This window comes from Dermochelys coriacea, chromosome 6 (assembly GCF_009764565.3).
Source record: "Dermochelys coriacea isolate rDerCor1 chromosome 6, rDerCor1.pri.v4, whole genome shotgun sequence".
NCBI classification, from domain to species: domain Eukaryota; kingdom Metazoa; phylum Chordata; order Testudines; family Dermochelyidae; genus Dermochelys; species Dermochelys coriacea.
Genome location: NC_050073.1, coordinates 105,183,366 through 105,209,622, shown reverse-complemented (window position 1 = coordinate 105,209,622; position 26,257 = coordinate 105,183,366). Strand labels below are relative to the sequence as shown.

Below are 26,257 nucleotides of genomic sequence, written 5' to 3'. Positions count from 1 at the left end.
CATCTAGGAAAATCTGAGCCCTATTATTATTACTAGCACTAGTCCTCCAGTCTATATCTGGGAAGTTAAAGTCTCCCATGATCACGCAGTTTCCATTAGTATTTACTTGATTTAAAAAGGGCTCTATCCATATCCAAATTAGATCCCGGAGCTCTATAGCACACCCCAAGAACTATCGTAGGAAAGGCTTTACTAGTTATCTTCCCCAATGTAATTTTTGCCCAGACGGACTCTGTCTGATCCATTGCATCGCTTCTTAGTTCTTTACATTCTACCTCATCATTGATATACAATGCTACTCCACCACCTTTACCTTTGTTTCTGTCTTTCCTAAACAGGACATACCCTTCAATACCTGTAGTCCAGTCATGACTACTATTCCACCATGTTTCTGTTATCCCTATAATATCTGGTTTCACTTCCTGCACCAGAGCTCTAGTTCCTCCATTTTGTTACCTAGGCTCCTCGCATTGGTGTATAAACATCTTAATTGTTGCTGTTTGGCCTCGCTCACATTTTGTACCCTATTAGGCACAGTCATTCTACAGCCAGTATAACCTATTAGACTAGTATCCACACTGCCCTCGCTCCTTATATACATTCTCCTACCCACGGCTGTATCCTTTCTTACTTCGTCTTCTTCCCTCTCAATGCTAAAATCTGGCGTGGAGATTACCTGGACGTCTCCCAACCATCTCCCCCAAATTCCTAGTTTAAAGCTCTCTATCAGTTGTGCCAGCCTTGATCCTAGAAGTCTATTTCCTTCCCTACTCAGATGAAGTCCATCCCGAGAGAACTGTCCTCTGTCCATGAATGCCTCTCAGTGGCCATACATCCCAAAGCCCTCCTTATAGCACCACTGCCTAAGCCATCTGTTGACAGTCAATCTTGTCAGACCTTTGTTGCCCTTCTCTAGGAACAGGAAGGATCCCACTAAAGATCACCTGAGCCTCAATTTCCTTAAGCGTCTTCTCCAGCCTAGCATAATCTCCCTTAATACTTTCCAGCGAGAATCTAGCCGTATCATTTGTTCCCACATGAAGGATAATTAAGGGATTCTTTCCCGCTCCCTTTAGGATCCTTTTCAACCTCAGGTCTACATCCCGTATCTTAGCACCCGGAAGACAGCACACTCTTCTATTCTCTGGATCAGCTCTAGTTACAGGCCTGTCTATTCTTCTCAATAAAAAGTCCCCGATCACATAGACCTGCCTTTTCCTGGTGACAGTGCTATTCTCCAGTCTCTCCCCTGTTCCCTCTGGCTGCAAGTTCTTTCCATTCCTTTTTTCCCTTATAATCCTCTTCAACCCATCCTGTATCCTCCTGGGGCTCATATTTGGTGTAGTGTCCCTTGACTCTTCCCCTTTTCCTATAGGACTAGCCTCTCTTCTCTTCTTCCTTACCCTTCTACCTTCAGCAACTACCTGCTGAGCCCCTTCTTCATTTTCCAACTCTGCAAACCTGTTCCTAAGCTCTATTTCTCCTTCACTAGCCCGTCTTTTCCTCTGCCTGGTTCTTTTAGTCACATGCTTCCACTGACCATTTTCCTCACCCAGTCTCCCCTCAAAATTCCCCAGCCCTGCTTCCATCTGTAAGTCTGAGCTTTTCCCTTCAGATACCTCATGTCTTTGCTCCATCATCTGCTCAAACCCCTTCCTAAACTCAACCAGACTTTCCACCTGCATCTCCATACCTCGGATCTTTTCCTCCATCAGTCCTATCAGACGGCATTTCGTGCAGAAAAAGCTCTTAGCAGGTCTCCCCTCCAGGATCATGTACATACCACAGCTTCCACATCCAGTCATCCTCAATGCGTCTTCCACTACAGGAGTCACTCCCACAGCTGCCTCTGTATCTGTCATCGCCTTCCCACCTAAGTCCTGTTAATCTGGAAACACAAGCCACACCAAAAAGACCACCCTCCCCCACAGCAAAAGCAAACCCCAAACAAGCACCACAACACAAACTCCCCTGTTTACAGCTCTGTTTGCTAGCTCCTGTGCCGCTGCCTGACTGGCTGGCTACCTTTATAGGACCTCTAGTCAGAAAAGCCCCACCCCCTAATCAGGGCTCAGCTTCTCTCCCAGCACAAAGCCTCTACAAGCCTCTACACACACAAATACTAAAAATACAAAACCAAGTACAAATACCCTCTCCTCCTAGAGAACTCCCACTCAAACTCCCCTGTTTACAGCTCTGTTTGCTAGCTCCTGTGCCGCTGCAGCTGTCTGATGTTGATGCAGCTGTTTATGGCTCATTACAACCCCTGAGACTGTTTGCTAATCCTTAACTGTCCACTTCATTTTAAGTGGTCTCCTACAGCATGTGTGAGCCCCTTATGCTTAACAATCTGACCCACCTCTTATTGAGCTTGGATACTCATCACCTTTTCCAGACCTGAGGAAGAGCTCTGTGAAGCTCAAAAGCTTGTCCCTTCCACCAACAGAAGTTGGTCCAATAAAAGATATTAAATTCACTATGTTGTCAACAACATTTTGAGATGTGTGCAGTGTGATTGTAGCTGTGTTGGTCCCAGGATATGAGTTGTCCCTCTCATATCCTGGGGCCAACATGGCTACAATCACACTGCATGCAAATTCACTATGTTGTCAACAATTTATTTTTTATTGTTTTCCTCTCATTTAATCAGTGACAGCAGCGTCACAGAATTTTCTTTTCACATTTTTAGTTTTAAAAGACTTTAAAATACCAATAAAAATAAAAGGGGGAGGGGAACAATTATCTATAGGAACAGAATTAAATAAAGCACAGTTCCACTTTGAATGAAAGCACATTTGACAGACCAGGGCCAAAGAAAAAGATAAAAATAAAATGCCTGTCCTGTTAAACTAATTCTTATGCTTAATAAAATGAGTCACACTTTTCTACAGCCACCAGAGGATATTGATTATCCAAACACTTAAATAAGGATGGTAGCAAGTGAACATAAAACTGAAAGAGGTTTTAAAAATCAAAATTATTTCAAGGATTGATTTCTCTTTCTCTGAAAGAAATTTGGTGTCCGATAAACAAACAAACATCCCCCAGTCTATTATCACCGAGCCAAAATGGCAGTGCTGAGACTCAACACACCAGATTAAACCAGCTGAGAAAGGAAAGAGAAGCCGACAGTTCGCATCAGTGAAAGTCATTTGTTTCTTCTATGCTGCAGATTTTGAGAGAGACTTGGTTGAGGATTCCAAGCAAAATGCAGCAAAGAGCAGAAATGAAATGTATTAGAGAAACCACCAAATACTGATGCTGAAAGTTTCAGGGGAGCCCAAGGGAACTGGGCAACCAGAGCCAACTAAGTTTTCAGTGGTATTGCAGTGCCTATCTCCCCTTGGCTCCTTGAAGATCCCAGTCTAGGAGTCTGGTTTTGCTGTTATTACACACCATTACTCAACCTGAGTGACAGTTGCAGAATCAGGCCGTAAAAGCTATGGTCTCCCCCTGCATATACCAAATTATTTGTCAACAACAAAAACTACATGATTTTCTCTGTCTGAAAGAGGGCTAGATTAAGGATGGGACAATGTGCCAGCACAAGGGAGTAGGAAGCCTTGCTGAACCCCTTCACCTTGCTATCTGGACCTTGGCTTCAGGCCCACAGGAAGAAGTGGAGCTATTCCCCTGTTTATTCCTCTCTGGAGAAAGCGGGCAGGGATTGGGCAGAGTCTTGGCTCCACTCTCCCTACTCACTGACCAGGGTAGCTGAGCAACATGGTGGGAGGATGGAAGTAATTTCCTGATGGAATAGGACAACCCCCTGTGACACTCTGTACCTCAACATAGCGCCCTGGATCCCCCATATTCACCACTGTCATATGATGATGATATGTTTTGTACAATGCATGCCTTGTGAGGTATCGTTTTGTAGGTCTTGATTTGTTGAACCATAACATCTTGTTGAATTGCATGTGCTATCATTATATATGAAGATATGAAGTATTGCTATATGATTGCTGAAATATTCTGTGAGGTTGGGAAACACCCACAGCCAGCCTTTCAGTAGGAGCAGCTATCACGGGCCAGACAGGTGTTTATAGCTCATCAAGAAGAATTGCTATCCCAGAAGCTTCTCAGAGAAGGCACGTATGCACTGAGGACTGCCTGACCCCACGTCACAGCCAGAGTCTTTCTAGCAGCTGGAAGAAAGTATAAAAGAGGAACACTAATATCGTCACTTGACCTCTCTCCCACACGTCTCAACACCTGGAAAACAGTCTGGAAGACAAAGATTTTGAACTAGGGAGACTGGTCTAGGCTGGAAGGGAATCCAGCCTGTGTATTGAGGAACCGTGAGCTGCCTGCAAATCTGTTAGGGTGACAGACTGCTTGATTCAATTCTTGCTTAGTCCGTTAAAGTTAGAATTTAGAATGCGTTTCTATTTTTATTTCTAAGGTAACCAAATATGATCTCTATGCCTGCTACTTATAATCACTTGAAATCTATCTTTCTGTTGTTAATAAACCTGTTTTAGGTAAAACGTAAAACAGTGCGTTTTTGGTTGAAATGCTTGGGGAATCTCACTTTAGATTACAAAGGCTGGTGCATGTCGACTTTCCTTTGAAGAAGTGGTGAACTTGTGAGCTTGCACTGTCCAAGGGATTCTTGAGCAGTGTAAGACAGTATTTCTGGGGTGCAAGGCTGGGAGCTGGGGTGATTTGCTGGTGCCTCTCTGTATGATTCATGAGTGGCTCAGAGAGTATTTATGCAATTTAGCTGGGTGTGTAGCTCCACCTGTTGATGGCTGAGTGATCACAGCACCTGGAGGGGTTTTGCTGCTTGTCACTGGCCTAGCTTTGTGAGAGACAACCCAGGCTAGAGAGTTAAGGAAGCACAGTGGTCCCACAGTTTCAGGTTGTACCCCGGGGATCCCATCATACCCTCTCATGCGGAGCAAGGAAGAAGCAGGGGAGGGATTGTGACTCAATGATTCACAAGACTGTCTCGGTCTAACAATGCCTCCTGGGGTGAAGGAACTTCCACATTATCCCTTTCCTGAAGTCATAATCTACCCCTACATAACAAGATGGTAGATGTTTAATGTAGGACATGTTGATTTATAGGTCAAATTAACCCCAAATGGAGTCATCACTAGTGAGTCCAGAAAGCACATTCACGAAGGAAACAGTTTGTAGATGTCCTCCACTGAATCAGGAACTAAAGCCTAGATTAGGTTGCCATTAACAAAAAAAATACTACATTTCTTAAGGGCTGATGGATATTTTCCCAAATCCTCATGCTCTTCAAATACTTCTGTCACTTATCAGGACTAGTGGAAAAGCCAGGGTGAAAGCACCTTTTGTCCCTGAACTCTGGGAATTTCACCAGTTTGTACATCTCTCTGGAATGTAAACAGGGTAGAGTGTGATAAAGCTGGAGAGTCTCACATGTACTACTCTCCTTTTTCTCTCCACATACTTCAGTCCCTCTTAGCTCTCTCAACACTTTTTCTTCTTTAGACTCAATTTCCTTCCTGAAGTGTTTTTCACACAGTGCAGCAGAGAAGGGACTACAGAGCTGTTAGATTTGTTATGCTCTTCAAAGATGACAGGAAATCCTTTGTTCTAGATGAATTACAGTAGTTCTGCTGCTGTTGCTGGTCTAAAGTGCAATAATGCAGGAGTCCTGTGGAAAGTGGCAAGGAGGTGTTGAACTTCAGATAGAATAAAGAACTCTGTTGCCCCAAAATGGAGAGTTGTCAAGGACACAGGAGAAAACTTTCCACCACAGCTTATTGAACCAAGTAAATGACGTCCACCTTTCAAGAGCAGAAAAATTAAGCTGACACTCTGATGCTCCCTGATGTGAAAATACTGATAACATTTCGAGCACTAGAGCTCAAAGGATTCTTCAGCTCTAGTTTATCTATTCACCGTTTATACCATTTCTTTACATCCTGCCTTTCACTCCTCTTGAGCCAAGATAACACACACTACATTAATCAGTTTCCTTCTCTGCTTCTCCTGCTCTAGCCAAATCCTACAAAGTTTGGGTTAGCTGCAGACGGAATGTTTAAAGCACCACACCTCTTCCCCCAACTACTCCAAAAATGGTCTCACTGATATTTAAAATTAATTTTTATTAATATTAGGTCAAATCATGGGATGAGGGAGACGCAGTATGAAGGTCCATATGCTGTGAAAGGGCCATGTATCCACTGACACAGTGAAGAGGGCACGGGGTGGGGATGGGGTGTCCATCCACTTAGAAGGTTTTACACACTCATGGATGCTGCAAAGGAGCATTGTGACTCTCTGTGCAGCCACAAAGAGGGAGGAAGTGGCTCCTTGGGAAGCATGGACAGCAGGCTCGTATGACAGCCTTCATCTTGGCCAGCATGCCAGGAGTTGAACTGAGGACCTCCAGAGCTAAAATTATGAATTGCTATACAGACTGGGCACGGGGGGAACTGTAACACACACTTACCAATGGGTAATGTGCACACAGGGCTAATCCTCAAGCATAATCCATCTGTTGGCTGAAAGCAGTGGGTGATGTCACTACTAGCTATGACAGGAGTTGGTGCTCCGTTGATACCCACTGTGCTTCTAGTCCTCTTCTAGAAGGAAGGGTCCAACAAGGAAGAAGGTCCAGTGGAGGGCAGTTGGCAGGATACTGCTTCCTAGACATGCAGAGGAGAATCCCACTTAGACTACTGAGGTGTATCCACCTCTCATAATATGGAAGACCAGCTTCACACTTCATGATGTCAGTGGGACAATTCGGGGCAGGCAACTCTTTATTCCACAGAGGTTTGCAAACTTGTTAGGGTGGAAGAAATGTCATCAGCCATTAATTTTTCCTAGCTTGCGGCAAATGGGTCTTGGTTCGTAGGTTTATGTTCTGTGGCTGGCATACTCCATTATTGATGCATTATGCAGCACTGTAATGAGGATGAAGTCTTTTGTCTTCCCACACAATGTGTCTTTTGTTGTAGTGGAAAGTCTTGGGGCAATGTTATCTACCACAGCACTGATGGCACTGGGTAAAGGTCTATGCATAGGGCTGACTCTCTAACTTTTCCATTCTTTAAAGTGCAGGCAGTGGCTTGTGCTGTCTTTGAAATACAGGTATTAAGAAATATGCCCAACTACTTGGAATAGTTCTAACTGAAAATGATTTGACTGATAACTGTCTGAAATACTGCCAAAAATAAAAAGCACATGGTCACTGGGCCTGCCACCACCCCAGCTCCAAACTATGCAGTGCCACATCCAGTCTCTTGCAAGGAGGTTTATTTTCTTAACAGAAGCCAGCAAACAAATAGAAAAACAGTCTTAGCTAACTCCTTGCTTTCAGGTTTCTGCTCCATCCCTCTTGGACCTTTGGCAGGTTCCCAATCTTGACCAATTCTACTCCTTGACCAGCAGCAGCCCCAGGGCAGTCACTCTGAGCAACTGGCCCCCTTACTACAGGGGACCCACCACAGGACCCTCGGCTCTGGTATGGTTTTCCCTGCCAGGGCACAGCCTGTCTCAAACAACCCCTCCTCCAACTGCCCTTTATAGGTTCAGGTGTAGCCTAGCCCTCTTTAATTGGCTGGATTGGACTCATCTGCTCTCATTCAGGGGTGCTGGGCTTAGTCTATCCACAGGGACCAGCTACCCTACGACACACATGCATCACATTTCATTCAGAGTCATACGCACCATAATCTGCATTCAGATATCATGCTGATAGATGCATCATGAATGGGAGAGATTTTATGTCATAGGCTGCACTTTTACCAGTGTACCTGGAACTTGATAGATTAATATCTTATATTGATAGCATGCCTTTCCTTCTTCAGGATCCCAAAGTGCTTTATCCTACTCCTATGTCACCAGTGAAATGCAGCCATTCCTGGAACAGTGCAATACCAGAGGAAGAGGAGTCATGCTGAAAAGACGAGGGAGTGGAAAGGATCCTAAATTCTGAAAACTCCCTGGGATCCAGCCCAGGGGAAAGGGTGCTGGATAGGTACATGTAAAATGACCTACACAGAATGGTGAAAAAGAAAAAGAGCTGCCAGCAGAGCTCCTAACCGAAAAACAGGAGGAACATCCCTACTCATTGCCAAAACATGTCCCCCATGTAAAGTTTATTGGTAACCTGAGTTGCAGCCATCTCAGTGCTATGTGCTGATCTGTGCCAGAAGGTAGTCAGCTGAACTCTACAAGTTTTGTACTGTATATAGAGAGATATATTTATCTGTGTGTGTGTGTGTGTGTGTGTGTGTGTAAGGCAAATATACACAAGAGAAGGAAACTGCTTTCTACAGTGAAAGTCATTCCCTAGTCACGCCCTTTAACCTATTCTTGTTCTTGTGCCTACTGCCCAGCAAGTACAGCCTGATCTTGTGTTTCCATCGACCAATTCTCTCTAGCACACACTCCGTCCATGAGGCCCTCCAGCCACAAGGCTCAGGTAGAATTTAAATTCAGAAATAGAAATATTTTGTTGATTCTCTAGCTTTGTAAAACAACAAGGACGAGGCATCTATCAGAAAGCTCCAGACACCTGCATCAAAAAGGAAACCGCAATCCCACAACATACAAAATATACTAAATTATCAGGCAGCACCAAAAATAAACCAGAGTCTCCATTTTTCTCCAAATCATACTGAATTATTAATATCAGAAAGCCCCTCAGCGTCCCCAGTCAGAAAGATGTGAAACCACATAGTCACATGGCAGTAAAGCCACACCCTCAATTTCCCTGTGTGGCTCCCACGGAATCTACTCTGCTGCAGCTTTGGGGTTCTGTGGGGATGGGGAGGAGAGAAAAGACTGCATTCCTGAGACTCCACCTGCAAGCAAACAGATGGGTGTGTGTGTGTGTGTGTGTGTAACCATGACTGTGCCTGCCCCCAACACCAGCAATTTACTTTTCTCCAGAGCAAGAGAGGAGTAGGGAAGGAAATGTGACTCTCTGATTCCCCTCCTCAGGCAACGCAGCCATGCGCTGTCCCCTATGCACAGCTGAACCTAAAGGCTTAGCCTCGCACTGTGGGAATAACCACTCTTCTCAGGCTACATTCATCTAAGATTATAGACTTCAGTGGAGCTACACAGTTGTGCCAGGGATTAATTTGCCCCCTTTTGTTTGCTGATGTCTTCCCCCCATTACCTCCCTGCCCTACCCACTGTTCTGCTGCTGGTTTTTGTTGCGTACTTGATCTAATGTAGACTGTAATCTCCAAGGGTCAGAGACTTGGACATCTCTACGGGTCAGAGATTTGTCTATTTGTAAAGCACCAGAGATGCCTTTGGCATGATATGTATTAAAGAACCAGGAGAGGGGTGATATGAAATACTCCTCATAGGATGTCTGGAGTTGGGTAAGAAGGGGTGCTTCCTCTGCCAACTGAACACTAGGCTGTGAATGAGAAGGAGCAGCCAGGGGCAGTAACTGCAAGATGTAACTCGTGCCAGGAAACAAGTTTGGACTTCTCTCTGTGAAGTGGAGGCTCATGAAAGGCATTCATTTAATGGGAACCCATTTGTCATCTTGATGGCCTTAATAAATGGTGCCACTAATAACATTAAGCATGGGAGTAGTTATCCACAAATCAATGATATCACTTCTAACTTTGCTGGATGGCTTAGGACCAGCTTTTTATTTTCTAGCACAAAGTTGAAGGAGAACAGAATAAAGAGAGACATAAGGAAATCAAAATAATGAGGCATATGCAAGCACTGACAAATAAACAATCATGATTCAGATTGACTACAATCAACAATTCTGAAGGCTGGATGGTGTTTGTTAGGAACAAGTTTTGGATAGAATGCTTGTAGTATGCTCCCTACCATATACAGCTACTGCCGTGAACAGTTACCTGTAACCCACTGAGCACATTCAGTTGTACATTTTGAAGGAGTTGAAAGGAAGGGTTAAGCACACAGCTCCCATTACAATACTGGGAATTACGTACATACCTAATATTGACATAAGCCTTGGAGTTTGTATCTAAGCATTTGATTTCACCCATTATAGGATCTATGGGGTTATGTCAACCTGTAACCTCCCTTAGCATAGTGGTGGTCTTTGTCCCCTTCTAGAGGCTGGTCCACATAAGAGGCGTATGTGCTGGCTACAGGACGTAGTCCTCCAAGTATAGAGGTAGATGCTTATATATTTAAATCAAGAAGTACCAGGTGCAATTCCTGCACATAATCCATCCAGAGGGCTGTTACCAACTGCTACAGAACCAAGAGCTAGGTGCAAGTTTAGGTCTAGATTTTTAACCCAACTGTTGCTATCTGGGGTTTTGTTTTAGTATTTCCTTATATGCCAGTCTGAAAATGCAACCCACACTGTGTACTTGCTGAAGAAATACCTGGATAGCCTGAAGCATTAATAATCCACTGGATCTATGGGAGAAGGGTGTCTTTTATTTTTAAAACCAGAAACTCATTGTCATACAATGACATTCACTCTGCACAACAAGGCAAGCTCTGTGGAATTTTAAAGCTGCATCACTGCATAGTCCTTTGTATATATCCTGGTGCTTCTCTGAAGATAGCAGCCCCGTGGCATGTACAGGTAAAGAGACCGGGGATTCAATTACGTATTTCCCTTGTAGTTCATGTCTATTTATGTATTTGACATTTCTCCTCATTTATTCAAAAGTCAGCACTGCATAAGAAGTTTACTTTTATTGCTGAAAAACTGACTGCCGTAATTGCTTAAACTCTAAATTTAAGATTAATGTGTCACTCAGAGACCACATCATTGCTCTGAGGGCAGACTCTAAGCTTTGTCTTTTCTACAGTTTTACTCCAGTTAAAATAAACTGGCTCTGCATCTGCTAGTGGCATGATATATTCTCAGTTTTTCCTTACAAATCTTCATGATTAATTGTAGTCTATACAGTCGGGTGTTTGAGCTAAAGAGGGTAGTAGTAGCTGAAGCCAAAACCTCGAACAAACCACAGTGGGCCTTGCAGGCACCAAAACAACAGGGTCATGGAGCTGATATATGAAGCAAGCACACACTAAAAATAGCACATCATGTCTAGTACAAGCAGCAGAAGGTGCTGATGCACTGTGCTTACATTTTCCCCATGTGTTAGGTTTAGATTACGATTTCCAAAGAGAACCTCTACTTTGCAGTAAAGATTTGGGTCCTGAATTTCAGTGCCTGGCCTCCACCTGTGGGTGTGAAACCTGTGTGTGCATACACTGCACTCCTACCTCTTACAGTTGGAAACCTCTGCATGTGCACTTGAACAACATTAAAGCCTATGTTCGCATAACTGTTAGGATTTTGCACTGAAAAATCTATTTCTCTTAATGGCTTTCCCATATGCAAAATCTAACATTTGTGCAACATGCAGGTGACAGAGTTTTTAAAAGTGTGTAGGCAGGGTTTTTGCCTATAAATACACATGCTCATAATTCTGTGTGTCCACAAATAGAATTTGTGAAGGCCAGCTAAGAATTTGGTCCGACAGAGTTTTCAAGGTTTCAAAATTTGATAATGAATACATTTAACAATTTCCTTCCTAAAATATGCATTGTTGTTAGAGACACTTAGTCCTCAATGAGGACAACTAGCTTAGAACACAAGTTTGGAGTTTTTAGTCTGAAGCATTTTAAGATATATTAAAGTTAAATAACCAAAAGCAAAAACCTATCATTTTTCAAAGTACCCCCCGGTTGCAAGGCACCTTCTTTGAACAATGTCATACTTTGCAAAAACAAACACTGTTCTTTGGCTAGACAAAAAGCATAAGACACTTCAGATGAAAAGTTAAGGAAGTTTTGGAAGAAAACCAGGTTAATCATGGAAAGTCAGCTAAATCCAATGACTTCATCATTACAGTCTTCAATTGCCAAAATACAATCTAATTGGTTGAGATCTTATCATGTGCCCTAAAATAATGTTTCAGGCTTTGCCCTTCTTTGAATTGAAGTGCCTCACATGTGCACAACATAAGATCTGGTATTGGAGACATTCAGAGTCAAATTGTGCTGGTCCTGCAAAGGTGGGCTTGGGTGAGGGGGAAGAAGTGCTGAATCAGCCAGAATTCCTCCTGGAGTCTCCTACTTTAGCAGAGCCCCCCACTACCCCTTGGGCTGAAAAAGGCAGAATGTATGCCCTGATCCTTCTGAGACATGGTATGTGTGTCATGTGGGGCAAATTTTCTTGCTCTCTGTTGATTTTTTAAATTTATCAATCTATCAAACATAAAACCTGTGGGGAGAAAATATCAGCCACATGGTATATAAAGTAAAAAAGACATACTTCCAGATGCTCTGGGGGTCATTAGGAGATGAGTGTGACATTGCTCTGAGCTTAAATGGCATTTTAGTGTGTTTTGTGTAAGTCAGAAATTATTAAAATATTTGAGTTATTACTTAATTTATTTAAGATGGCTGCCACTACTGCCAATGAGGCACTGCACTTGGGTGAGATGGTAACATGAAACTATAATCGAACACAGATGCCTCAGTGGAGGGCAACTGGAGATGAAGCACTTCCAGAGGGAAAATGGAGGCCTGAAGCATTTTTTGGCAGGAAAATAAAATAAATAGTATAACAAAGCGTTTAGAGTTACATTCTACACTCAGTTAGCCCATGTGCTTCAGTGCAGTAACAGACACATAACTGAGCACAGAATTTGATTCAGATACTATAGATCAAAGGCTTTAAGCTTACAGAACAAACTTAAAACCTCTTAGGTTATGAAAGTGACCTCCACTGGGCAATACGGCCCCTAGTCTGTGTCTTTGGCAAGAAACCATCAGTCACCTTTTCAACTCATGAAGCAATTACTTTCCACTATAAACCTGAACTGCAGTCAATATACTACTTGTAACAGCATAAGCCAAAGCCAAGGTTTAAATTTTTGGCCATTACTGTGTCCTATAACCAGAAGCCAAACACTGTACATATATGTACTCTCTATGCAAGGGAGGTAGGCCAACGTAGCCAATGTTTGTAACTGACAGATAAGACACCTGAAGAAATACAAGCTCCAAGTTTCAGAGTAGCAGCCGTGTTATTCTGTATTCGCAAAAAGAAAAGGAGTACTTGTGGCACCTTAGAGACTAACAAATTTATTTGAGCATAAGCTTTCGTGAGCTACAGCTCACTTCATCCAATGCATTCGGTGGAAAATACAGTGGGGAGATTTATATACACGCACAGAGAACATGAAACAATGGGTTTTACCATACACACTGTAAGGAGAGTGATCACTTAATATGAGCCATAACCAGCGGGGGGGAAGGGAAGGAGGAAAACCTTTCATGGTGACAAACAAGGTGGGCCATTTCCAGCAGTTAACAAGAACATCTGAGGAACAGTGAGGGGTGGGGTGGGGGGGGAGAAATAACATGAGGAAATAGTTTTACTTTGGAAGTTTTATGAGATGTCGCAGCTTTCCTCTAGCTTTTGTTTGTTTAGATTCAGATTCTGCCTCTCTTACTCATATTGAGTTGTACATTACTCCACCAGTAGTTTCATATAAATAAATGGAGCTACTTGCCCAGTCAGCTACTGTGCAGTGTAAGTTTGGCAAAATTTTGCCAATAATCTCTTGGTGTGGACTAGACGGAGTGAAAAATGGAAAGAAAGAAGGAAAAGCAAATCATACAAATATGTACAGGCCCACCACAGCAACTGTTGGTTAAAGACCCTCAACAAGGAGATTAAATTACACCTTTGTGCTTACTTGTTTTGGCATGGCACAGATAGCGGGTGTACCTGCAACATATGACTGAGGTACTTAAATGCAGACAGCAAGCACCACAGGCTAGCAGAGCGATTAATAAAAGAGTAGAGCAAAGTGATTGCTAATACCTCCATCCTGTGAATTCATGATATTCAGCGCAAACAACATTGCATTGGAGAATGTGGTAGCCTCTTCCTTGCTTGCGAAGTTCAAGCCGTAGACTTGCCGTGCATCGCGCCACTGATGAAAGGTAGGTGTTGCTTGATTGTACTTCAGTCCTTTCACAATTGAATAATTAATCACTACCTGCAATTTGAGATATAGATGAAGGTTACAAATATTCAACTCTCTGATAGGAAAGAAAAGGCAAGGATCACTTCAGGTCTGTAATAGCAAAAAAAAAAAAAAATATATGCACACCTTCCAGAACAAGATAGGCAAAAGTGAGTTTTGACATTTACAGATGCATACCTGCTGAGGAGATTTAGAATTGTTCAATTCAGTGTCGGGGCACACGGGCTCGACCTGAAAAATCTGTTACCTGCTCATGCCTCCCTCAAAAGCTCCACCATACAGCTGTGTACATGTTGCAGATAGGTGTTCGACTGTTGGGGAGCAATCACCCACAGTTGTTGGAGAAAGGGAGGAACTGATTCATTGGCACCAATCCTCCCCCAACAAAAGGTTACATATTTAAGTGGATGCCACAGGCCTGACTTGCTCCTCCTGCATGCTCCAAGTTACTACCAGTTTCTCAAGTGGAGGAATTGTTTTGTCTAGAATTAGATAGGCACAGATAGTACCAGAGGACTCAGAGTGTCCACTTTGACCTGCTGCCTTGCTGCAAGTTCTGTAGCTGCCACTCATGGCTACAGAAATAAAAAGGCATTTTAATGGCATGGGGAGAGAAACGCTTACAATGTTTTTTTTATCTTTTTGTTGATTTTCATCTTTTTCTTCTCCTAAAGATGGAGCTGCCAAGTGCTATGCTCAGAGACAAATGAAAACAATTGGCATCTAATTAGTAAAGGTTTGTAGTTATAGCATGATGGTTGTCATCTTGGCTGACACACCAGGGACTGAACTGGGAACCTCCAAAGCTAAAAGCGTGAGCTGCTATAGCTTAAACTAAATAGTGAAGGATCCCTAATTGATGCCATAATAGCCTCAGGTACTTTCTGGACTGAGCACAGACGGGGAGCTATAATGCACACTCACCAGTAAGCTACACTGGCACTTTATGACAGGTAACGTAAGGCCAAAACAAAAATTCCTATCCTGAAGGTCTCACAGTCCAAAGTTACACAGATACAGTGCCATTAAAATATCAGTGTGCTCAGCGGAGGTTGTCTCTTTACCAAACAAGTGGGGCTGGGGGGAGAGATAAGCCTGAAACTGGATAAGAACAATTCCAAATATTCAAGTATTGCAAATCTAGGTCCGAACTTCATAGCTGGCCCCTACAGCTGGGATTGTTTTGACCCTCACTTTACAATAGGCCCAACCAAGCTCCAGGCTATAATTCTGATTGAAAGCGCCCTGAAGTCAATGGGAGTCTTTCTTCAGTGGGGTTGAGATTAGGTAGTATGTGAATCAGCTCCATCACTGAGTGATAAGAAGTGACTTCCAGGAGTAGGAGGAGGGGGTTTGCAGCACACTGTCTGGGAGACTATTTTAAGTGCAGGGGGCAGCATGAGTGAAAGTGTTTAGATAGGAATGAGAAAAGAAGACCAAGGAAGCAGAAAACAGACATATTTTGGCAGCCCACTCACCATGAAGGGCTATTGGAAAATAATACTGAGGTGTCAGATAATTAAATAGCCCCCGGAGTGGCTTGTGTAGCAAGGACGTATACAGAAGGAAACTTTGGGGTAAACCTTTAAGAAGCCTCCCTTCTTACAAGTGTAAGTCAGAGTACCTGCAACTCTAGCTGCCTGACTCACACTCATGCTCTGCTGCCTAGATTTGTGCCAGTGTTGCAATTACAGACATGAATTCTGTAGATGAAAACTTTGCCCACAAAAGGGAAGCTGCCCTTTTGAAAATGTGTCTCTGTTAGACTGAAATATTTAACTCATTAGTGGTTGGCAGGTGAGCTCTGTATAGGGGGTGACATCTCATTCTGTTGACTGAGTGAGGGGTAGGATTGGGGCCTAACTGCCCTAGCGGCAAGTCACAAAAATGCATTCCCCTCTGAGATACCTGCAGAAATTTTAAATCTCTTAACTCCATCTCCAGCCTTATCTACTTTAGTAATTAACAATATACCGTATATCCAGCAAACAGGTAAGCCTATTGATTTGTCTCTTCTGTGTTTACAACTATAATGTCAAATATAAGCAGAAAGGTCGGTTCTAAATCCTTCTTCTGAATCGTCTTTTTCTGCAGTGAAATTCACTCCAGGCTTAACTACGGCACAAACAATGAAACCAGACATCCTGCATGTCTCAGAGCTTGAAAGTAGTATAGTAGCTTGGAGTTAAGGAGACACAAACCCAAATAATATCAACAGCAGGATTAATTAGCTAATGATTTACAGTTCTTCGGAGATAAAAAGTCCTATGTTCATATTAGGTATTCTTCTTTATCCTCCTGCATTCTCAGGTACTTAGGGAATTCACCAGTTTCTGCCATTTATATCAGCATTGTGCTGGTCTGTTCAGGCTTCTGAGTGTTATGTTGATGGATTTGGCTTCTTTCTCTGTTTTGTACAATGTTTCTCTATGTTGCCCTGTTTTCTCTTCCCAGGTGGTGTCCATGTTCTCACCTGACATGGAAGTTGATGGCATCTTTAAAGGGTATCCTCAATGTGACCACTGTTGTCTTCTTACCAGGCTTGATGCTTTAGGTTGGTTTGCTCTACTTAGAATTTCTGATGTCCAAGAAACTCTTTTTAATGGACTCTGAAGATATACCACAGGCATTTACTTTGGAATGAGATGGTCTTAACATGAATTTATGTTGCAGATTTACATGATTCGTCTCCATAAAGGAGGACAGACATGAAGCTGGTGTTAAAGAATTGTATTTTTATATCAGTGCCAATCATGCTACCTTTCCATAATTCCAAGTTTATGAAAGTTGTTTGCTGCTTTTGCTATTCATTGCTTGACACATAGCATGGCATCACCATTGTTGCACATCTCACTCCCTACATAGGTAAAATGACTGACTTCTTGTGCTTCTCCATCTACTCTGATGGTGGCTTTTGGGACATTGATAGCCATATATTTGGCTTCCCCTTGTTAATGAACAAAATTGTTTTGTTATGTTTGCCAAAAGCTGGATTATTTTTCTTGCATTAAGTGATCTTGCATTAATTTCTTGCATTGTCTTGCATAAAGCAAGACAAATGTCGTCAGCAAAAATAAGATCATCCAATACATTTGTCCATAAAATTCCTCAGCTGCCTTCTGCCATTACACAGTCAATGACCAACGCAAAATAGTGGGGACATAATACAACCTTGCCTTACTGCAGTTGTCACTACAAACCATTGGCTGATGTTGTAACCATCTCTGACTGCACATTCTGCATTATTGTAGAGATCCATGATCATTCTAGACTAACAGATGTGTTGGAGCATAAGCTTTCGTGGGTGAATACCCACTTCTTCAGATGCGTGCAGTCAGTTGTTAGTCTTCATCATGTATTTCTGGAGTTTTGCTTGTTCTTGGTCTATTTAAAACAGCCTAAAAATGTTCTCCCCATCTTTTCCTTTGCTCTTCTTCTGCACTAAGAGTCTTTCCATTTGCACAAGCCCTCCCGTGCTGCTAAAGTTTCCTTTGGCTGTTTAACTGTTTTATACAAGGTTGTAAAATCACCTCTTTGGCTGTCATCTTCAGCCTCATGACATTTTCTGTCCATGTATGCCTTTTCATCCTTTCTAGCACTCCTCCTTTTTGCCTCTTTCTGTAGAGCTCTGTATTCTTCACACATCTTAGCATTCTGTATTTTTTTCTTTTTACTGCTTCTCTTTTCCATTGTTGCCCAAGCAGCATTCTTCCCCTTTAGATTTTGTTATTATTAGGACTGTCTTTGCGCTATCTAGATGGCACACACTAATGTTTTCCCACAGAAAGAAAAGGAGTACTTGTGGCACCTTAGAGACTAACAAATTTATTAGAGCATAAGCTTTCGTGAGCTACAGCTCACTTCATCGGATGCATTTGATGCATCTGATGAAGTGAGCTGTAGCTCACGAAAGCTTATGCTCTAATACATTTGTTAGTCTCTAAGGTGCCACAAGTACTCCTTTTCTTTTTGCGAATACAGACTAACACGGCTGCTACTCTGAAACCTGTCGTTTTCCCACAGAGTATCACTGTCTTGGTTTTCTTTAGTTGATTCTATTAGAACACTTAATCTGTTCTTCAGTTCAAGCTGAAAAGCACTTTTTGTGTTTGGATCTTTCAACTGTGCCTCTGAAGGGCTTTCTTCCTCTTAACCTTCTTCATCCTCTTTAACTTGATCTTCAATTTAGCAACACAGAGATTATGGGTACTACCTATGTTTGTTTCCCTGTATACACGAGCTGCAAATCTTTCTCAGAATGCAGCAGTGATCTATCTGGTTCATTGTAAGTATTTGGTATTATTAGAATGTTATTAATAATTATGTGTAATTAATTTGATTATTAATTATATGTATGTTTAATTAAGTTTCTGATAATTTTTTCCTCCATTTTGAGTCAAAAGTGGTTTTGAGGTTTTGGTTTTTTTTTTAAATCAATTTAACAGATGGATGACTCATCACTCTAAGAAGTTTGGCATTTCAGTGGATGAAAAAATTTAAATTGGCTGAAGAATATTAGACAAGTAGCGAACGTATAAGCACAGTACCTGCTTTCCACACATTTCCATTACCATTTTTAGGATGGCACAATCCTGCCACAATAAATATTTAACAGACATCTGATAATCATATATAGAATTTACATAAAATAAAATGTTAATGTTATTTAATCCAAAGACAGGTATTATATTAGTGGGTAACTAATGATACAATCATGGCTTCCTTAACACCGTTTCCCCGCTACCCAGATACTGGAAATTAGCCTAAAATGAGACTTTCCTTGTTAGCTCTAGACACATCCTTTGTGTTCTATAGACTTGGTGCTTAGTGAATGGTTCAAGAATCAATATCAACTGAAGATCATGATTAAACTTACACTTTAATCACCACAGGTACAATTCTGATCTCACATTACTTTGTCACCACCAACTTCACTGGAGAAGCTCCTGATTCACAGTTGTGAGAGATGAGAAACAGGAGACATAGCCATTTTGGGTGATGTTTCAGACAGATACCTGTGGATTGTTGAGTTTAAGATTTCATATTTTTCAGTACAGATAATGATTTGGCCAGCCAGAGAACTACAGAAAGACCAGAATGAGAGCGGTTACACTAAGAGCACAAGTTAGTTTAACATCAGCATTGTCTCTTTAGAACGTGGTGGATCTGGAGCTCTCATAGTAGATATTCTATAATTCCTACCACAGCAGCATTTTCAAACTGGCACACAGGATTGATCACAGGGATTTTTATTTGAAAAGCTTATCTGAATAGAAGCAAAATGGGCAATTATGCTTTGCCTTCTTTTTTTTTCTTCTTTTTTTTTTTAAGAAGAATCTTTTTTTTTTTTTTTTTTTTTTTTTACAAATACTTAAGTGATATATGCCTCAGAAATATATGTCATACCTAGATTATTATCTCTCTGGAGCAGGGATTGTCTTTTTGTTCTGTGTTTGTATAGCACCTAGCACAATAGGGCTCTGGTCTACGACTAGGTTTGCAAACCACGATTGTAATACAAATAAAATAAATAAAGCAACAAAAAAACCCAGTAATAATTAAAACAAACAACCCCCACCCTACCAATGACAGCCCCTGCTGTCATTTAGATTACTCAAAGGATTGAATCTGGGATCCAGAATCTTGCACCTCTGTTACCTATTCCCAACCAGCTCATGTGTCTAGTGAATGAAGTCTGTTGCTGTCACAAGGCTGCTCAGTTGACTATGGGATATAAATTAGCAGTATCAGTCGAGTTCTGCAAGACCACAATTACTGCCACTAGATGGCAGACACAGCAGGGGATGCGGGGGAGAGGAGGGGGGCAATGCATGAATCACACAGAGGCAGAACTACTTGCTCATCCTACAGACAATCCCTCTGGGCTTAGGCAAGGAATATAGGGAAGTTTGCAAGAATGATGCCCATGATGAAATGGGTCTGTAGAGAGCGAAAGGGGTCTTATGTCTGGGCTAATAAGCAAGTATTTTTCACATAAACCAATTTTTAAAAAATTAAGGTTTTCAACCATCTCTGACTAACTTAAGTCAGGGAGGCAGAGCCAGGGCCTTTGAAGAAACGTTTGGGAAGACTGGTGTGTGGCTCTCTCTTGACTCTGAACAGTCTGTCCTCTTCATTTGGAGAGAGTCTTTGGTTTTCAGATGCAGGACTGTACAAATCTGAAGAGCACTAAAGGGTGTGGAGCATTTGATGACTAACATAATTAAAGATGAAAATTGCAAAAAGCCTCTCCAATGAATTATTTACTAATGCAGGTAAACTCTTCAGTTTGCGTCTCAGAGCATTTAATCCCATGTGGTCTGAAGAATTCAGAACGCTGCCTTCACTTTGAGGGTTTAACCACTTCAGGTGGAGGAGAGACAGAATTCTGAACCCTCTCGCCCGTATTAACTCTTGGAATACTGCTACTTTCCAGGTTGCCAGAAAAACCGACGTGTAGAAGAATAAGTATACAACCTGTCCTCACGCTCCAAAGGGTGGCTCTTGTTAAAAGGAAATGGAAAGGAAGTGGCATGAGTCAGTAGTTTCAGAATAAAGCAAATACGGGACTGATTTGCCTCTTGCTGAAAGAATGAAGGCAGAGTAGCATCTGCTGTAGATGGTGCTTAGATCACAAGGCGAATTGTGAAATGGAAAGTTGAATGCTTCAAAGTAGCAAATAAAATAAATAAATACAGAAAAATTTTCCACTGTTTGGAACATAGCTTTTATAACATTTCTAGGGGAAGTTTCCTCTAGAGCTACATATGTCAGAATCTAGGATTTGCCACACTGGACGAGACCAGTGGTCCACCTAGAGAAGTATTTAGCTCCAACAGTGGCCAGCAGCAGCTGTCCAACAGGAAAGTGCAAGAAACCTTGCAGAAAACAGCGATGGATTAATCTGCCCACCAGGAAGGATTCTCCTTTCTAACTCCCAATAGTTAGAGTTTAACTTCAGGCCTGAAGCATGATGGTTTTGTTCCCTCTGAAAACCCTTTTTCCCTGTAGAAGGTTCACTCACTGGCCAGTGTGCCCCCATCATGGCTAGGCATGGTGTAGAAGCCTCTGGCACACCCTATCAATGGCCACTTTGGGCCTGAGGTGGTTTGCCCCTTCTCACAACTCAGCCCTCCCATCAGGTCACTTATAAGGCTCCACCCTTTCCAGGATAATAAAAAGAGTCCAACAAACAGTCCTAGGAGCTTATGTCAGGTCTTCAACCCCAACCTGAGCTCAGTAGTCCTTACCCCCTTGCATCAGGAGGCATTTACATCCCTTCTATGGGAACCCAGACTCTCCCTCTTCTCTGTGTTCCAGTACCGGAACCCTGTACTACTAAGCTGATACCTTCTGCTTCCTCAGACTCACTGCTGATTCCCTGAGCCACTTCCTGTCTTTGACTTTGTGGCTGGTGCAGAGTTCTCCACAGACACCCTGACGGCAGCACCTCTCTGCCTGAGCTGCAGCCTTGTATCCCACCCTGCTGTTGGTTATATAATCAGCTACACGCGAGGAAGTAGTTGCTTTGTCCATTAACCCTGTTGTAGCTGTTGCAGCACAGGATCCGTACACCCCATCACATATCCCTTTTAATATTTACTGTTGAAACACCAGATAATCGTATCATCTACATAAACGTCCAATCCTGTTTTGAATCCTGCTAAGCTCTTGCCCTCGATGACATCTTCTGGCAATGAGTTCCACAGCTTAATTCTGAATTGTGTGAAAAAATATTTGTATATCCATATTATATTTGCCATCTTTCAATGCCACCATTGCTTTTCATGATGGCCAGAAATGTGTCAATGTTACTTTGTTCTCCCTTTGTTTGTGTAGCCATCTGTTGTCTTTTGTATTATGCTTAGATTGTAAGGACCTTGGGGCAGGCCTGTCTTTTTGTTATGGATCTGTATGACATCTGGAACAGGGGCCTTGTCTATGATTGGGATCTGGGCACTACTATAAGATAATAATGCAGGGACATTTCCTTTCAGCTTGATGTTTGTGGCCCTTGCAACATTTCCCCAGATTGTCACCAACTGTACATACTCTAAAATTCAGAGGGTTATAGCCTAATAACCTCAGAATGGCTAATACCTCCACAGGGCAGGTCAAATTTAATCCTGCTACAAGCAGGCCCAGGCCCCAACAACTTCAATAAAAGAGGTACCCACCTACACCAGGGATGAATTTGACCCAACATTTTCAAAAATGTGGCAAATTTATACCACAAGGATGCTGTCAGGATACAAGCTCCAATTCTGGCCAAACCTTGCAGCGGTCAATTCTGAAAAGTGCCACCTTCTCCAAAGGCCCCTTTTTATAATAATTTTCTAGCTCGGGACTTTATGTAAATCCTCCAGCCTAGCGTGATTCACTTTTGACTTGTCCCATCTATTTCTTCAGCACAGCCCTGCCACATGCATCTCAATAAGGCGCTCCTCCTGAGGCCATATCACTTGATATTAAATTGCTCACTTAAAAAAATCACTCAATCATACCTCTGAATTAAACTAAAAGAAGCTGACTTCTGCAGACAAATATTCAAGGCGAATGACTAACAAAATGGAAGTGGTTAAAGTGCTGGTGACCAGAGCTTCATTCTGTACTGCTGCTGCTTTTTTGGGGTTGCTGATCATGTTGGTATGAGTCTACACAGATACGTGCGTCTGTGCAGGGGAAACAGATGACTTCATTTGCACTATGTCATTAATAAGTACTTAAACATTGCAGCCAAGAGAGAGAGAGAACGAAGCGTGCAAATGAGACCCATAAGTAAGACCTATAAAATGGTCTGATGACCACTTCCAGTTGTTAAATTTACATATGATCACACTCAACATCATCTTAAAAACCACACTAGTGAGATGGAACCTTTTTGGTGAGCGTTTCAGTGGTGACTATTTAGAGAAAAGGACAAACAGAGATAGAAAGGTAAGGAAAATAAGGACTAAGTTGTAAATGTCGTTAAATGAAAACCAGGAAAAGGGACAGAAGAAAAAGCAAGAAAAAGCAGCTAGAGAAAGACAAGAAAGGGAAAACCTACATGCAGCAGAAGATGCAGCAGAAGACAGAGAATGCAAATTAAAATGAAAGATTCTGAGAGATCTAGGGAAAGGAGTAAATTAAACAGAAGACATTAAAAGCAAACAAAGGTCATGTCATGTAAATTATACTGATCTCTCTCTCTCTCATCCTGCCAATCAGCATGCAATACAAGTTTAAACTGACCCTGTGCTAGGGATTTTGGGCCAGATCCTCAGTTGGTATACATCGGCATAGCTCCGGGTGATTTCACTTCATGCCAATTTACACTAGCTGAGGATCTGGCCATTTTCAGAAAACATGCTTTGCTAGCTAAATAGTTAATTTTAACAAACCCTCACTTTTCAATGGGACTTTACTGAAGTCAGTATGAGGGTACATGAATTGGTTTGAACAGAGAACAATTTGCATTGGATGGCATTTGTTGTTGTTAAAAGCAACTATTTAGCAAATCTTGGTTGCAGTAATAAACCACTACAGAAGATGTGATATTTAGAGCTGTGAAGAAGTTTAAATTCTGAACCTGAAAAACTTTGAAATGATCTTTTAAATCCCAGTCTTATCTATCAGTTTATGCTCTGTCCAATGAACTTTGTGATTATGATGCATTTTTTGTAATCATCTTTAAATTAGTATTTTCTCTAATATCTTTTTATTTTCTGAAGAGATTTTAACCTAGTGCCAGGAAGCTTCACAATTATTTTTTGTCATCAAATGCCTGAACACCTCCACTCAGTAGTCATATGGATTTTATCTTCTTACATATGTTTCCTTCTGAATTCAGATGTTTTCAGTGATGACCTGTGTCTACTTATTTACTTCATGCAAACAATGACATTTGTAATCCAATCCAGCGGCTAAAGCTAATTAACTGACATATTTAAAGCACCACTGCCAAGATTTACAATTTAAGTCTCGAATTTGTCCTAAATTTAAATTGTTATAATTTGATTAAGAAAGCCCACTGGGTTACAAATAAGTAGTTCAGGGGAAAAAAAGCCATCACCCAATTGCTGAAAACTTTGTATACAAAATATAACAGCTGTTATTTATGTTGGGCCAATGTGAAACAACGATTTGTGCTTCCCTTACTGGGCTAAGTACTAGAAGTTCATTAATGTGCACTACTTCACAACCATCCTGACATCAGTCAATGATACCAAAATATAAACAAAGATATCTGATATTGTTACTAATTAAACACAGCAGCTTTACATATTTCAGCACTATTCAAAATACAAGAAAAAGATTCAAGTTTTATGTATATTTATAACATCTTTGCTGACCAGAAAAGGATAAAAATAGAGATGAAAAAATATTTTAAACAGTTTCAAAAGTACACTGTAAATAGTTGAAAACCAACATACTACATTTTCCAGAAATTATTTGGTTTTCCTTTTAAAAAACATGAAGGTGGTGGGTGCATCAGATTTTCTAACATTAAATACTAATTAGCACATATGTAGCACTTTCCATTCACAGTTCGCTTTTCTAAGCAGAGTAGTAAGCATCATTACATTTTACAAAAGGCAGAAACTGAGACAGAGAAGTTAAGTGACATGCCCCATCACACAAGTGAATGACAGGGCTAGGACTCTTGACTCCCAGGCCCTTGTTCTAAAATGTAAAGTGGGACTAATTCATTGATTTAACAGTTTACAGAATCATGTGATTTGTTCACTTGAATGTGAATATTACATTTAGAATGAGACATCTATTTATAGTTCCTGGGAACAAATTTCACACTTTCACACTTCAGCCTGACACACCTGATACTGCTCTGACAGTGCCCCCATATCATACAGATAGCAATTGACTAGGGAGCAGAGTCTGAACTCAGTTTTGATGGTGTAAATCTCACATAGCTCCATTTATGCCATTATAAATGAGAGCAGAATATGTGTCTAGGTTTTTAAAATGCAATATGAGAACTTAGTTACTCATCACAAGAAGGCAGGAGTCTCAGGAAGAGTGAATGATTTCTTATTTGGCAGGAACACTAGAAGTTTGTACCATGAATGGAGCAGTAAAGAGCAGTTGGGGAATTGCAGGGAGCAAAGCCTTCAGTAGAAAATAGGAATAATAAAATGGAGCGGAAAACACGCAAATTCTTCCATGCCTCATGTTCAATGAGATTTCTCTCTCACATAAAAGGACAAATAACAAGCTATAATAAATAGAGGTACAGCCCTGGATCAAGAAATCACACAGGACAGAGCTCTATGGAACAGAGTATAAATGTATATACCCTTTGTAGGAGTAGGATTAATTATATAACTGATTACATCTTTAGAGATCAAAGGATAATGTACAGGACACAAAAGAATAGTTACTCACTTGTTGATCTTGTAGTTTAACTCCAACTACTCTAAAGGTGTTACTGGCAGTGTTGTGGTATATGTTGATTCTGCTGAATCCCTGCTGTCCTGGCTTTATTGGCACCCATTTCTTACTGGTATCATCATAGACCATAACTGAAGCCCGGGCTTGGCAAATACTCTGTTCGCTGGAGAACAAAAGTAACACAACCATAAAATACAGTAAATGTGTGGTTTATTGCAAACTATTCTGAGGAAAACACAATTATCAAATACTTTTTAACCATACATTGCATGCCCGGTCTTTTAACCTCAGAAGGCTGGCATTTTGCATTGTGCCTGCCAAATTAATGTTTTAATGGTTAAATATGTGTGTAAACATATATACACACACACACACTCTTCAGTGTTACTTTTCTTGACTTTTTTTTTTAATCTTGCACACCAATACTAGGACCTAAGTGAAAACTTAATTCACAAACACTTTAAGAAAGGGAACCAAAAGCATTTTCTCTATTTAATTTGCACCTGTTGACAAGTGAGGCCTTTCATATCTGCTTTGACATTATTAATATGTTGTAGCTCATTGGCAAATTAATTGGAGTAAAGTTTAGACACACAATTTAAACTGGAAGCAAGTGGACCCTCAAACCAAAAGCCCTGTTAGGTAAACTGAAGAAATCAATTACACTAATCCAGCTAAAGTCTGTAATACTCAGAACTTGATGACACATTTAGAAGTCCCAGAATTCACTGTAGAAGATGCACAGGCTCTTTAAAAAACAGTTTTACTTCAGCTATCAGCAAAGAAGGAAAGATCAAGGGGTTGGGGAGATGCAGTTCAATTAGTGAAATAATCGCCTTTCAGAAGTAGCCCAAAATGTTAAGAAATACAAGATTACATTAAAAAAATCAGAATATCTGGAT

The 26,257-nt window shown here is 41.3% G+C and overlaps 1 protein-coding gene across 6 annotated transcripts in view; it reads right to left on the bottom strand.

Annotated features, from left to right (window-relative positions):
- EVL (Enah/Vasp-like) overlaps window positions 1-26,257 on the bottom strand; it is a 223,797-nt gene that overhangs the window by 87,172 nt on the left and 110,368 nt on the right. For all 6 annotated transcript variants that reach the window (XM_043515960.1, XM_038406724.2, XM_038406722.2 and 3 more), the window contains exons 2-3: window positions 25,350-25,518; window positions 13,799-13,976 (exon numbers count right to left, since the gene is read on the bottom strand). In XM_043515960.1, the coding sequence (XP_043371895.1) occupies window positions 13,799-13,976; window positions 25,350-25,518 (347 nt within the window). The remainder of the gene's footprint in view (window positions 1-13,798; window positions 13,977-25,349; window positions 25,519-26,257) is intronic.